The 15,419-nt window shown below is 32.6% G+C and overlaps 2 protein-coding genes across 4 annotated transcripts; both read left to right on the forward strand.

Annotated features, from left to right (window-relative positions):
• The first annotated feature begins 1,611 nt into the window (after positions 1 to 1,611).
• LOC134686089 (uncharacterized) lies at positions 1,612 to 4,346 on the forward strand. Its single transcript, XM_063545772.1, has one exon. The coding sequence runs from the start codon at positions 1,822 to 1,824 to the stop codon at positions 3,856 to 3,858; it is 2,037 nt and encodes a 678-aa protein (XP_063401842.1). The 5' UTR covers positions 1,612 to 1,821; the 3' UTR covers positions 3,859 to 4,346.
• A 1,839-nt stretch (positions 4,347 to 6,185) lies between these two features.
• LOC134687079 (uncharacterized) lies at positions 6,186 to 15,395 on the forward strand. Of its 3 annotated transcripts, none has more exons than XM_063547053.1 (9): positions 6,186 to 6,321; positions 7,745 to 7,813; positions 7,974 to 8,051; positions 8,624 to 8,752; positions 10,123 to 10,236; positions 10,809 to 10,901; positions 12,392 to 12,475; positions 13,806 to 13,825; positions 14,452 to 15,395. In XM_063547053.1, the coding sequence occupies exons 3-9, from the start codon at positions 7,988 to 7,990 to the stop codon at positions 15,382 to 15,384; spliced, it is 1,437 nt and encodes a 478-aa protein (XP_063403123.1). In that variant the 5' UTR covers positions 6,186 to 6,321; positions 7,745 to 7,813; positions 7,974 to 7,987; the 3' UTR covers positions 15,385 to 15,395. The 3 variants fall into 3 exon arrangements, with proteins under 3 accessions (XP_063403123.1, XP_063403125.1, XP_063403124.1); XM_063547054.1 differs by lacking the exon at positions 6,186 to 6,321 and adding an exon at positions 6,362 to 6,674; XM_063547055.1 differs by lacking the exon at positions 10,809 to 10,901.
• Positions 15,396 to 15,419: the final 24 nt, after the last annotated feature.

A 15,419-nucleotide genomic window follows, 5' to 3' on the forward strand; every position in this document is an offset into this window, starting at 1 on the left:
GTAAATGTTAAAATCATATTAATTTTTTATCACCAGCATAGCATATATGAAAACAAAATGTTTGGAAAAAATATTATATGTAAATATATATTTTAAAATGTCTTGGTGCAAGCTGAATCCCGCTACGACATACGACATTATCTCGCTGTGTTGATGACACAAACCATTGGTGGCATTGGGTTGTTTCCTGTTCTTTTGTCGGGTTGATGTCTTTTTGACACATTCCCTGTTTGTATTCTCTATCAAAATCATGCATGAATTTTTATCATTATTGAAGGCCATACAGTTGCCTATAATTGCTCACATCTACCTCGTTTGAGCTTGGGGTGGATAACTGTCTCATTGGTATTCATATCACATCTTCTTATTTGTATAATGTTGACCTTTTGGTACTTTTATTCTCAATTTTTGTTTTAGTCTACATTATGACCTCTTAATCATGTAGATGTCTACTTTGGGTAATGTATGTCACTGGGATCACCGGTTGTTGCCTCATTGACACATCCTTTCATTGATGCTGGATCTATTGTTTTGCATAAAATCGAATTTTCAGTGTTTTCCTCATGCCATGGTTTTATTTCAAGGTTAAGAAAGCCAATTGGTATATATTCACCGACAACATTGCATGTATTCTTTTATGATTTTTTTTTAGTGTGGAAAAAATGCCTTTTCAAAGTGCAAAAAAAGTATTGACCATTCCAGACTTTTTTACCAACAGTATATTTAAATTACTTTTTATAACAACGTGTCCCACTTCTTATATGTTTGTAAAAGCTAAATGCATTTGATTTATAAAAAAAATCGAGCATAAATCATTTTGACCATTTGGTGTATGTTCAAATTGGCATCTTCTAGATATACTTTGTTTGGTTTTCTTCTACTTATGGTTTTGGATTGCGTTCCCTCCTTTAAATGTGTACAACATTGCGCATTCTTCCTCCCCCCTTTTTTCACATATCAAAATGCGAACTCCATTATACACTGCAGACAGATACAACAAACTTATCCTGGATGAAGTTCACATTTCATAGCACTTTTCAATAAAGTATTTATAAAGTTAAAGATACTACCAATCAACCACAAAATGTATTTATAGCGTATACGACTGTTCGAGTGGTCCCAGTTAATACAACAATTGCCATTTATTGTATATAAGTATTAACTTGTTTGCGTAGCACGGACATGCATGAAAGAATATAACTACTCGATTTTTCAGGTTATACTAGTGTTAAAATTTATGTAACAGTTTGTGTTGTTATATCTTACCAAAGTTTGATGTGCTGTTATTTTCCTTCGCGGTGATGGAAGCCATGCTGTCTGGTGTTTTCCACGACTTGTATGTCGTCACAAAAAAAATATAAATAGCTTTAAGCAACAATCGGTACACTCGGGCTTTTCAATAGTATTATCGTAATATAATTTCTTCCGAAGTCAATAACCAACTTCTTGGTTATTCGTCTTGGACATTATCTTTAAATACAAGCTAAAAAATCCGATACTATTCCGAATGTCATAAATTACCATTTTTATATCACATGTCATCCAGACGCTCTACTTTGAAAAATAAAGCGGCTGGATGATCGAGACTATATCAGACCATTCTCTCGCCAACTTCGAACTGGTCAAGATGGACACCGATTTAGACGATTCAATTAAGGCAGTTATTCTACGCGAGGTGAAAAATGCAGTTTCTTCTTCACAGCAAGATCTTCTAAACAGCATAACTACAGTGATGGATAGTAGGCTTTCATCTTTCCAATCAAATCTGCAACATTCACAGCAGGAGATTTCCCAAACTCAGATAGCCAAGCTTGAAGAACCATGACTGACAATTATAGTTTCCAGCGTAAAGGAAATGAAAACCAGTATCGTCATGAAGTGAAAGTGCTAACCAAGCTGAAAGAAGCTAAAGCCAGCCTGGAAGCTCCAGAGTTAGGAATTGAGTCAGTGCAGACAGCGAAGATGAAGATTGTTGAAGGTATTGACTTAGTGCGTGAAAGGCAAAAACTTATAAAACTTGCCGACTCTTCCCAGCTTGGATGGAAAGTCGTCAGCGAGTACGTTGCTAATCCCATCGCTGATGATTCAGAAGACGAAAAGAAAATGATGAGAGCTCAATCTAGAGCAGAAAGAAAGAGTAAGGCGGAAAAAGTTAAGAAAGGAAAACCAAGACCAACACCTTATAGCAGGAATTCAGAGAAAGAAACCAAATCTGTTAAGCCTGGAAGATGTTTCAAGTGTGGAAATAAGGGTCATTGGGTAGACGAATGTCCAGACATGAAAAATAAGATAAGTAATTCTTATTCACAAATTTTAGTTTTTGATAATATTATTGTAATACAAGGCCGCTTTGCGCCTCTAGTCAGTGATTCAAGCAATAAGTCTGTAACTACAAAAGTAAATACTGCTAAAAATACTCACACGGTGATGTGTATTGATACGAATACAACCGTTCAGCATGAATGCGTCTCGCCAGTTGGTAGACTCAAGGTCAAATTAGGTCAATGGAAATTGATTACAGAAAACAAACACATTATTGACGTTATTGAAAACGGTTATAAAATACCATTCAAAACTGAGCCTCAACACGCTGTTATTAAAAACAACAGATCGTCATTAAACAATAAGAAATTTGTTCAAGATGAGATCACCAATCTTTTACAGAAAAAATGTATTTCTGAGGTACAAAATGTTCCGCAGGTAGTTAATCCTTTAACGGTTGCATACAACAAATCGAGCAAACCCAGACTTGTACTAGATTGTAGACACATAAACATACATTTGTTCAAATTCAGATTTAAGTATGAAGATACAAAAGTAGCCCGAGATATGTTTCAGAAGGATGATTTTCTGTTTTCCTTTGATCTTAAGTCGGCTTATCATCATATTGAGATACATGTATGTCAATTACATAGAAGTCTTTTTTTAGGATTTTCATGGGATTTTGAAGGCAAAGTTAGATACTTTGTTTTTAATGTACTGCCATTTGGTTTAGCTACTGCTGGGTACATTTTTTCAAAAGTACTACGAGAATTAGTCAAACATTTGAGATCTGAAGGCAAAAGAATCATCATGTTTCTAGATGATGGTTTAGGTGGTGATCGAGATTTGAGCTCGTGTCTTAAAACCAGTCAAGAGGTAAAACAAAAACTGGAAGTTCTTGGATTTTTGATTGCACATGAAAAATGTAGTTGGTTCCCTTCGCAGTATGTGAAATGGTTAGGTTATGTTTGGGACAAAAAAATAGGAAAAATTTGTGTTAGTGATGAGAGAATTGACAAAGCAGAAAAAGCTGCGAGTCGTATTTTAAGCGAGATTGAAAAAGGAGTACTTTTGTTCTGTGCTCGAACCTTGGCTAGTATTATCAGTCAGCTGATTTCTATGCAAATCGTTTTGGGGGATATCGTTAGACGGAACACAAGATTTTTATATGATTGTGTTCAAGCGCGTGCTAGTTGGAACGCACCTGTTAGAATAACAGTAGAAGCTATTGATGAGCTTGGTTTTTGGAAAAACTCTTGCAGAACACTTAATCTTGTAGGTGTTGATATTTGTTCAGTTAATTTAACTGACATGTATGATATTGAGTTATTTTGTGATGCCTCAGATGTAGGCTTTGGTGGATATTTTTCCACAGTTTTGGATTTTCAGAGTGAAAATCATGAGATTTATGGAAATTGGTTCGCGGGTGAACAATTTGAAAGTTCTACCTGGCGAGAATTAGAGACGGTTAGGAGAATTTTTAACTCATATGATTCATTTCTTGAAAATAAGACAGTTAAAGTAAATTCTGATAATAAGAATGTGACACATATATTGAATGTTGGTAGCAAAAATACAAATTACAGAAGGTTGTAACAGATATTCTCAATTCTTGCTCAAAGAAGAATATAGGTTTACAAACCAATTGGGTACCGAGAACTGAGAATGAACATGTTGATTTTTTAAGTAGACATACGGATCCTGATGATTGGAGCATCGAAAAGAACGTTTTCAATGATCTGAGTTGTACATTTGGTCCTTTTACTGTTGACAGATTTTCTACCCATTACAACGCACAGAGCTCTCGTTTTAATTCGAGAATTTGGTGCCCAGGTACTGAGGCAATAAACGCTTTTAGTCAGTTCTGGGGAGGTGATACTTATTGGTTAGTGCCACCTCCATCTTTAGTTGCCATGACTATAAACAAGATAATTAAGGACAAGGCTATATGCATGTTGGTTATTCCTGAATGGAAATCTGCTCCTTATTGGCCACTTTTATATAAAGACGGCGGATTTAGAGATTTTATAAAGGAGGTTATTTATTTGCCTAGATACAACCTTATAGTAAAGGGTTCCGGTAGAAACGGGATTTTTGGTGAAAATCCTCTAAGATTTAGTATGATTGCTTTATTTGTCAGATTTTAATGAGGATTTTTGCGTTTTTTAGGTTTAAACTGAAACAGAACGTTGAGAATGTCGTTGAGAGCAGTGGTGTAGGAGAAAACAATGTGTTGAGATCTTTGGCAGGAAAGATGGCTTTGTACATTATCATAGTGGATTCGAAAAGCGAAAATACATCAAAGAAGTACAAAAATGTACTTCGCCGGTTTTAATCGTTGGAAGTCATTCATTAATGAACATGGTTTTTCTGATTTACCAGCCGAACCAGTACATGTAGCGTTATACTTAACATTTCTTATTGACAAACATTCTTCACCAAGTGTATTGCAGTCCGCGGTTTATTCTATTAAATGGGCTCACGAATTGAACGGTTACATAGACCCTACAAGTAATTCATTCATAACATTTCTATTAGAATCGTGCAAAAGGAGGAACGGTAAACCAGTCGTGAAAAAAGACCCAGTTGATAACATTATGCTTAGAGAACTATGTTCTATATATCAGGATTCTAGTGATTTATTAGTGATTAGGGATTTAACTATGAAACTTATAGCTTATGCAGGTTTTTTACGTTTTGATGAATTAAGTTCATTAACTTGTTGGGATATCAAGATATATGAGGAATACATGTCTATCTTTTTGTCGCATAGCAAAACTGATCAATATAGACAGGGCAACGAAATTTTGATTTCCAAAGGGACTTTTCAAGCATGTCCCCTTTTGATGTATAAGCGTTATTTGAGTTTATCTAGTTTGGACGTTGATTCTGATCATTTTGTTTTCAGGCCTATATTTAGATCGGGTGGTACAGCTAAATTAATTTATAAAATAAGAAACTTAGTTATACAGCAGCCAGGCAAAATATTGTTAAAAGGTTGAAGATGGTTGCTCCTCAACTTAACTTAGGTTTACACTCATTACGTTCTTGTGGCGCTACGGCAGCAGCCAAGTCAGATGTTAATGAGAGATGTAGTAAGAGGCATGGACGTTGGAAATCTGATTTAAGTAAAGACGGGTACATTGCAGATTCGTTTGATAATATAATTTCAGTTTCTAAGAATTTAGGTTTATAGATTATATTTTTCTATCCGTTTCAGCCCTTTCTTTGAGTTCTCTAGTCTTGTGGGCGATCGGCAATTATAAGTTGTGTTTGATATATTTATTGTTATATATAAGTATAGTGTGTACTTATAATTTTCCGCGTTTCGAAGTATAGAGGAAAATTATTGTACTAACGGTTCTTTCAATATATGTATGGACACGTAATATTAATTGTAGTATCACGTGAATGGTCATTTTGGCGGGTTTATTTCCCTATCAGACCATTCTCTCGCCAACTTCGAACTGGTCAAGTTCAGATTTAATGTTGGTTCATTAATGTTTGATTTTTTCTTGTTTTTTGTACTATATATTATTGGTATTTTTCTTTGCTATTACACATTTTGATGGTATTTTGTTTATGTAAACTTAAGCTAACTTTCAGTATTGTCCAAGTACAACTCTCAAGACGATCTTCCGAGCATTAGGGTTTGGACACAGGTTTCCATATCGACTAAGGTAACTTGGTTGTTGGTTTTTCCTGGCCGGCGGGTTCGTTTATGACGGAGTCAATGTTTTCGTTTCGTATTGAACGCATTGTTTATATATATGTATATAGATATTATTTGCATAAATATTATGTTTGTTATGACAGATTATAATAAAATCCGGTGTCCTTCTAGTCTTGTGGGCGATCGGCAATTATAAGTTGTGTTTGATATATTTATTGTTATATATAAGTATAGTGTGTACTTACATAATCATAGCGAATAGAAATAACTTTGAATAACTTCCCTTTAATAAATATTTTATTTTCATACGGAAACTAAACTTAATAATTATATGTATCTTTATTACGAATCGGTTATCTGCTTGAAGGAAATAAAGATCTAACATTGTAAGTATGTTATATCAAATACAATATATTATTATAATAATAGTGATTTTTTAAATGAAGTGTAGTTTTATTTCAAAAGATGAAGACATTATCTTTCAATGGTTTGGGCTGTCATATCAGTTACTGCTAGTAGTCCTTTCTTATCATTATAATTTTGTCTAGTTTGTTTAATTAGCTATGATCCTAAAATCAAACTCGGATTGTTTAAACTGATTTTAACTGTGCGTATTGATGTGTGTTTGGTTTTTTTCTTTTCTACCTAGAGGTATAGTAGAAGGGTTAAAATCTCACACATTTTTGTTTAACCCAGCTGCATTTTTGCGCCTGTTCCAAGTCAGGAGCCCCTGGCATTTGTAAGTTTTGCATATATCTTTTTTAGTCTAGTATATTCATATGTTTTCACTGAACTAGTTTACATTTTTTGTTTAGGGACATGAATTCGGTCTCTGGTGCGGAATTTTCTTGCTGTATTGAAAACCCATTGATAGCCTTTGGGTGTTTTTTTTGTTTTTACTTTTCGGTCGAGTTGTCTCTTTGACACGTTCCCGATGTCCATCATCAATTTCATTATAAATTGTGGAAGTTGAAACCCAACACATTTTAAAATTACACATCCGTTGGCATTGAAAGATCCAGATAAAATTAAAAAAAAAAAACATAAGAAGGAAGTTTTTAACGGTTTACGATTATATAGTTTCGATTTCGTTATTAAGTGAAACAAGATTTTAAAATATTTATCATATTTTTAACATGTTTAAAACCAACTTAATATATATAAATTATAATAAAAGATTGAGATCACATTGCGAAAACGGATATTTCCTTGTAAATAATTACGGAAAAAGAAACCAGAATACATTTGTAATATTATCTGTATTAAAATCCTCCCACAGTCACGTGACTTATCACAACATGCCTTAGTTATCTCACCATCTTTTAATTTCCTATCCCTTTTTTTAACACAGTTTTTTGTCTATTTTGATAAAAAAAAAAATGAATGACATGATAGACATAAATTTCACTTTAGACGTCAAAATATATTGATTTATCACTGTTTTACGAATTTATCCTTTGATCTTGCTGCCTGATAATTTTCGTTCTCAGTGGAGTCGAGTGATATGAAACTGATCGCTAGAAACTAAGGAAACACGTGTCGTTGTCAATGGAAATTAACAACGTCTTCATAGGTAAAATACCGACCACAGATTATCATTGGTCATCTCAACTCGATTGCTATTGTCGCTTTCGCCGTACAAGCTCCAGCGAGAAAATCAATCTTGTAGAGATAACCAACTATAGGTTTAGTTTATCCAACGTATCCAACAAATTTTATAGTGCTTTATTATTAAAGAAAGGATCCGAAGAGTACTTCTTAATGTGTTTTCCGGATATTCTGTAAAAACATTTTGTTATGCTTTTGCAGATGCAGAATCCGTAGTAGGATGAGGAGATTTAAATAAACCGTTTCAGTCGAAAAGAATATAATATTCAGGTAATTGAACATGTTGAAGTAGTCGAAAACAACACATTCGATCAAACAGACTTCCTTTGTAATCATTTTGAAAATGTTCTGTTGTGCTTCAAACACATTTCAAAAAAAAAATGGAGAATATCTTTTACATTAATTTGTTTTATTTGTTGTTTCGTTCCAGTACAAGACCTGAAAATGGACACGCCTAGAAGAAATGAAATACATGATATAAGCTCAAATCATCATGATCATGATCAGCGTAAGTCTTCATACTTCAAACAATTTTGTTACAAAAACTCGGACTTAATAATTTATGAACTTCTGCACTTTAAGCTTTTTGGTCAATGCTTTTTTACATGTTTTTTTTTCTTGTTAACTAAAGGTCTTTTATAACTCACCTGTTAGTCTTATTATGTTAAGTGTTACTCTAATTTTCATTTGCTGTAGATATGCGGAGAGATTATGCATGTTTGTCGATATATTCATCTATGTCTTTTTTTTTTTTTTAAAGTAGTGTTATAACCATTAAGACAGCATTCTCCCAAATTTTAGGAATGTCTTTACCTTCAACTGAAAAGTGACCATTTGTTTTTAGTTAAAAGCCTTACTGTATTTTAAAGAAAAGATATTGTAATTGGTAAACATTATAATTTTTGAAAGTGATGGTAGTAATTGTAACATAAAAAAAATACTTTTTAGAAAATTCATTGTAGAAAAAAAAGAAATAACTTAGCGAATGAAATACAGTCAACATGGCTCTATGCATTGCATGTTCAACTGACAGAGTATCAAATTGAAAATGATTTTTTTAATTAACTCTTTCTTTTTCAGAACCATTTGTTCCACAATCTTTTATTCAAAAGATGACTGCATTTTTTACACAGACAAAGGTTATGTATGTGCCTCCAGATGTTAAAGTAACACAAGAAGGTGAAATCTTACATGTTTTAGTCAGTAAAGGTACCGTTACTTATAGTGATTCTTAAGAACAAAATTTATTACAAAAAAGAATACATGTCCAAATACAAACTCCCCGGCAGTTCCAACTCCGAAACGCATACTACTCTAAACTAATGGATGGAGTAAAGGAAGATAGTTCATGAACGGAAACGATCACTGTACGGAGTTTGGTGCAAATATTTTGCTACATTGTACCAGATTTTTAAACGCAATAATCATCAGTATCTAAAAAATCAAAAAAGTTCTAAACCGATAAGTCATTTGAAAAGAATTAAACAACAAGTCGTTAAATAAAGGCAAAAGTAGTATACTGCTGTTCGAAATTCATAAATCGATTGAGAAAAAAAAATCAGGGTTACAAACTAAAACTGAGAAAAACACATCAAATATAAGGGGTGAACTACGACACAACAAAAACACAATTCTAAAATGTAACACATACACAAACGAATTATAATATAACAATTGCCATTTTCCTTACTTGGTACAGAACACTTTAAGAAAAAAGTTAGTTGAACTGGTTTTGTGACTAGTCAAACCTCCCGCTTTTATGACAACTTTAAATATAAATAATTAAACTAATAATTAAGCTGGTAGACAACCCTTAGTGTTTGTGATGATGGATGAATGTCGTTAATTTTGAATATACAAAAAAATAATTGTTTTTTATGCTATTTCATGTCAGCACACGAGTGCTGAATATTTGGTAAGTGATATCATCTTAAGCGAGACATCAAATAGCTGTTGCATCGAAGATTTGTTATTACCTCGTTAAAGTCCAGGTTTATAATTTTGTACTCAAAGCGTTTCTCTCATCCAAGTCACAATTTGTAAAAGTAAACTATTGTAGGTCAAGACACGGTCTTCAACTCAGAGTCATTTCTCATCGAACAGTAAGCGAAAAAGCGCCCCACAAATGACATGTGTAGAATATAAACCGAACGGTCTAATCTATATACTAACGAGAAACGAGAAACACTTAAGACCTACATCAACAAACAACATGCTTAACACAGCCACATTATTTATGTATATGCCTGTGCCAAGTCAGAAGCCTGTAATTCAGTGGTTGTCGTTTGTTTATGCGTAACATATTTGTTTTTCGTTCAAATTTTTTACATAAATAAGGCAGTTAGTTTTCTCGTTTGAATTGTTTTACATTGTTTTATTGGGGCCATTATAGCTGAAAAGGCAGTATGGGATTTGCTCATTATTGAAGGCCTTACGGCGACCTATAGTTGTTAATGTCTGTGTCATTTTGGTATTTGTGGATAGTTGTCTCATTGGCAATCATACCACATCTTCTAATTTATAACAACTACTGAACATCAGATTCCCGTATTCGGACAAAACCTTTATTTCTTTTTCAGATAGAGAGGGAAAATCGACAATAGAGATAACGATACCAGCAAATGGAAATCTCAAACATTTTACCAAAACTCAAGACATAACTGAGATAAAAGTAATGTTTGGAAGTATCTTATGTAAGTAATCTTTCGCTATTTTACTTTTTTGTTTTTATATGAAACTTGAAAACATGGAAATAGCATGGAATAGACAGTGTTAATTTTAAAATATACTCCAATCACATTGCGTTCAAGACACTCTCATAACCAAAAAAAAAAATAATAAAAAAGTAGTTTGAATAAGATGCTGTCGAGATATATCAAAAAGAACAAACTACTTCCATCGATTTTCCTAGGATAGAAAGTGTTGAGGAATTGTGACAAAAAATGTTCATTCATGATTTAGATAAAAGAAAGAGAATTGAAAATACATACAAGAAGTTAAAAAAATCAATATGCATTGCAGTCATGTTTGAACAGAATATTAGATTAAATGAGTAAAATTTAACCATAGGTAGCAAGGTAAAACATTTGCACTCAAGCCACACGTTTTATTGTCAAAACACAATCCAATTTTGTAGTCACATTGAAGGTGATAATTTATTTAAATTGTCAGAGACAGGATACAATTGCAAATTCCGCTGTTCGTATATATATTTTTATCTTTTTATGTCTTTTATTATGCTATCTTATGTGTACCTGATTTATAGCTAGACCAGAAAACCACGAGAACACACAGAACAGAATGCTTAGCCAATATTCAGATCTTGAATTAGGAAACCAACCCCGTTTTACTAAAAAGGGTATGCATAAAAAAGACATGTTAAGTTTAATTTGAAGCTTTAGGGTCAGAACCATAACAGATTTACCTTTGCATTTTCTCTGATTTCAGAGTTGGAGATGATTGTTCGATCACTGTCATGCGCGTAGCTACGTTTACGTCAAAACGCCCGGGCGTACACTTGAATTTGGTAAAAAAAAATTCATATAAATAAAAATAAAAGAATTAGTTAACAGTATATCAATCTTCTTATTATTTCTTCCAATGGCTTGTAATTGCGAATAAAAGTGACGAAAATTAGTTTCATATTGTTTCTGTCAAATTCTAAATCTACCGTTAATTATATACTATCTCTAATTTATTTGTCCTGAAAAAATTCATTATGAGCTAAGATTCGATATGTGGTTTTCATTTTTTATCGAGCCATTAACATTCATGTCGCGATGCCGAAAGCGAGCTATTTTCATCGTAAATTTCGTCGGCAGTGCCAATATTATAATTATGTGCATGCAGGTTCATTACGTTGTTTTAGTTTTTTAAAGATATAAATAACTTTGTCAAACATTTGTGAAGTTTTACAGTAGCTGGAAAAAAAAACTGTTTATGCTCAAACGAGTGTCCAGAGCATAATGAGGAAATTACATATGATGAGTTTGCCCGTATTTTATCTTTTTTTCTTTTCTTTTTTTTTTGCATTTACAGTCTCACGTTAAAATTATTTACATATCAATACTATTAAACCTTCGTCGAATTCACTTAAACTTCTTTGAAGTGTTTTTTTTCATGGTTAATTTCAGAAGCCATTTGTTTTCGTACCTTTTTTAGGTTTTGCGCGATTCAAGTCAGACGATCTGGTCACCGTTTAGTAACATATTGCAAGCTTTCAAATACTTGTAAGATCTAGTTACGTTGCTACATTAGATCGACAGATTCAGAAGCCATGGCTTTGCTAGGTTCAATTTAAGATAAAAATATTTGACGAAAGAAGTCGAGAACACTTTTCTGCAATTGATCCATCTTGTTTTCATAAAGTTTAATAATCCTAAATGAAATACCACGCATACTGCTTCGGTAATGATTGAAGGCTATCCACGGCTCTTTTTAATCATAGTTTAAGTTAACTGGTTTGTACGTTTACTCCAAATTAAACCAATGACCGTCATTAGATTCATTCTAAATAAATTTTAAACACAAAAATAGATTAAACATAAAAAAATATATATATTGAATCTAAAAAAAGTTGTTATTGATAAGTTTTCAATGGCAGGAATTTTATGACATTCTCTATTACTCTTAAACTTCCGGAGGCTTGTCCCTGCTTGTCAACTTTCAGCATTTTTTTTTTGGCTGGAACCGCTTGGGCATTCAGGCCCCTTACTGAGGTTCGGGCGTACACGTAAAAATGACCTGGCTACGCCACTGTATGTTTTTCAGTGATAATGTGGATTTCAATTACAGACTTTATGGTGTATGCAGGATTTACTGTTTATGTTTTTTTTTCTATGATTGTAGATTATTTAAGTTTTCCAACTTCAAAAAAACCTTCGCGATTAGACAACACGTTAAGTGATACAGAAAATAACTACTCGAATGAAGGTAAGTAACATTTTATAAAATTTCATGATAAATATTACCCAAAAAGATATTCGTCTATAAAAGATATATCAACGACATTCATTTCAAAACAGATGCATTAAACAAAATAGTTAGCGTACTTGTTCTGGAATTGTATTCTCCAACAGCTGTATGGCTTGTGTACACGAAACATGCGCATTATGAGTTTTAGATTATTAAATTTATATATTTAATGAGTTTGTAGGATTAGATCAGAAGCGAAGTAATTGGGAGGCCCAGGGTACCCGCCCTTTTTTTTTTATGGGACAAGAATTGATGGGTTATATAGGGAATCAATTGAACATGGATTGGACCCCTCTTAGACAAGCAGTGCCCTCCTCTTTAGGAAAGTTTCTGCATCCTACGCTGTAGAGTACGTATTTAAAAGACAAGAGAACATAAATATACTGATATTTAACAGCTTGCGCATATGTATATTATATTGATGTGGCAAAAACCTTTGTAAAACAAAGTAAATATAAAACTGCGTTTAAAAAAATAAATAAACAATCACGAATCGGAGCATAGAAAGTGCCACATACACATCTTTTAACACAGAATACTTTTTATATGGTTATTATTTGAATTCTTATTTTCTACCTCTCTTATTTGCATATACAATTACTCTTGATATATTCTTTAAAAACCTAGGTATATATAGTATCAGGCTGTTGATGATGTTTTGAGCAAAACTAAATCTAAATCATCTAATGAGAAATTGAGAAGTTATGGCAGATCTTCGAAAAAGCCTTACACTGATGGATGAATTAAAATTAAACACGTTTTATTCAATTTGATAACTGTTGTCATTTTATTACTGTTACATCAAATTTCGTGGTCACTCATTGCCAGAGTTAACAGCAATTTAATATCTTATGTTCATGTTCAAACACGAAGACACATGGTATATTTGCCCCTGGATGATTACTATTTGACCAACTTAACCGTGCATTTCGGCTACTAAATCCATTTTTAATATATAGAACTTCTTTTTTTAATATAATTTAAGTAAAATAATAAACATTCTATAAAGTTCAATTATAACAGAGGTGCATCAAAATTTTTATTGAAAATAATTTGCAAATCACCTTTAGCAATATTAATATACGTTTTTTAAATACCAATTACATCTTAAACATGCGTTATTTCATTTTATATACTTTAGTTATTGGTTTATTATCCAAGTATCATAATAATCAAAACATGCTTATGGTGTGCAAGAAATTAATAACAATTCTCACAAAATCTCTACGCGTTTAATTGAGATTGCTTGGGAAAGACTTTGTTCTTATATTTTGTTTATTCTTTGTAGATCAGTCTAATGGAAATAAGGTAAAACTTATATTGTATACATATACATTTATATATATAACAAACATTTTCTTAATCAATATATTTTCAAATAAGCACAACATTTCAAGCTATATTTAAAATGCCATACCTTGACAAGTATTATCAAAATTTGTTACCATTATCTCGGTTTTTTTTGTAAAATAACTCAAATTGTTAACAACAATCAACAAATTGTTTTTTTATTTTGAATTATAATAAAGTGTACGAATTTAAAGTTAGGTCCAATATTTGTTTGAAAAAACATCAAATAAGAAGAACATTTGTACCTATTCTGCAAGACCAAATGGCACTGAAATTAACAACTGTAGATAACAGTACACACTATTGAGCAAAAACAGAAATGTTACACTGCAAAAAAACATCATCCACTACATTACAAGCTTCTGGCTTTGGACAGACACATCACAAATGTTGGGTGGGGTTTAACTTGTATGAAGGCGCCAAACCTCCGCTGACATAGAACAGTGGTGTAACAGTACAATATTATAACATATATCTATAAGCTGATTTTCAAATTGTTCATTGGATAACAAAAACATTCAAACGCATATTAATGGTTGTTCAATGTACTCAATGTATACAATACATACGCTTTCCTTTTGCAGACCCTATATCATCGAGGATTTCCAGTAGAATTGGTGTCATACAGCACAAAGAAATTTAATGTCAGTGGCAATTCATCTTTATTAGAATCGGTTACGTTTACCAAGGAAAATAAATCAAGAAAAAGAGACACATTATTTTTGTTTCGTTTTAAAGGTATGCTGTATTCTCCTTCTGCTGTGAGACATTTAGATAAGAAGAGTATTGAAAGTACAAACTCAGTCGATATATTATCAATTTCTGAAACTGAAAGTAACGTTCGGTTAGAAGTTTTAACAGGTCTCAGTATATATACGGCCTTTCAGGTCGCAAAACTTCTAAAATGTCCTAAAAATGGCCGGCGTGTAAGAAAGTTGAAAGATCTGATCACATGTCTTAAATTAGGGAATAAGAAAAATGACGATCCAGATTTTCTTGAATCTGTCAAGACAGCGAATGAGGATAACATTAAAGCCTGTTACAGTCCTTATCAAGATGAAAATGGTACGCAAAATCAAACGGACAAAGTTAAAGACAGCAAAGAAACAATAGCCGAGAATATCAAGAATTTACGACAAGAGCTGAAAAAAACCCACCAGGATGTAAATTTCACCATGGGCTCAACAAAAGATCGAAATGTAGGAAAAAATGCTACTACAAAATTTTTCACTCACAGTAAATGGACAGACCGCACACGAATGGGAAATAACAATATACGACCACAATCAGAACGTCCTTCATGGAAAATATTTCTACAAAATCGGGAAGATGAAACGGACGGGGTAGTTAGTGAAAGTCTTGGGGAACCTATGATAAGTCAAGCAATTTATGAGTTTTTTGGACAGCATGTTGATAGCGGATACAAAAGTTCAATTAGAAGATCACAAGAACCTTGGCCAAGTATGCATCCTCTCTTGCCATACAAATGTCTGTACATAGACAATAAAGGATCTTAATTTTTATTATACACGAATCAATTATTTTTATAAAG

Source organism: Mytilus trossulus, chromosome 10 (genome assembly GCF_036588685.1).
Source record: "Mytilus trossulus isolate FHL-02 chromosome 10, PNRI_Mtr1.1.1.hap1, whole genome shotgun sequence".
Lineage (NCBI taxonomy): Eukaryota > Metazoa > Mollusca > Bivalvia > Mytilida > Mytilidae > Mytilus > Mytilus trossulus.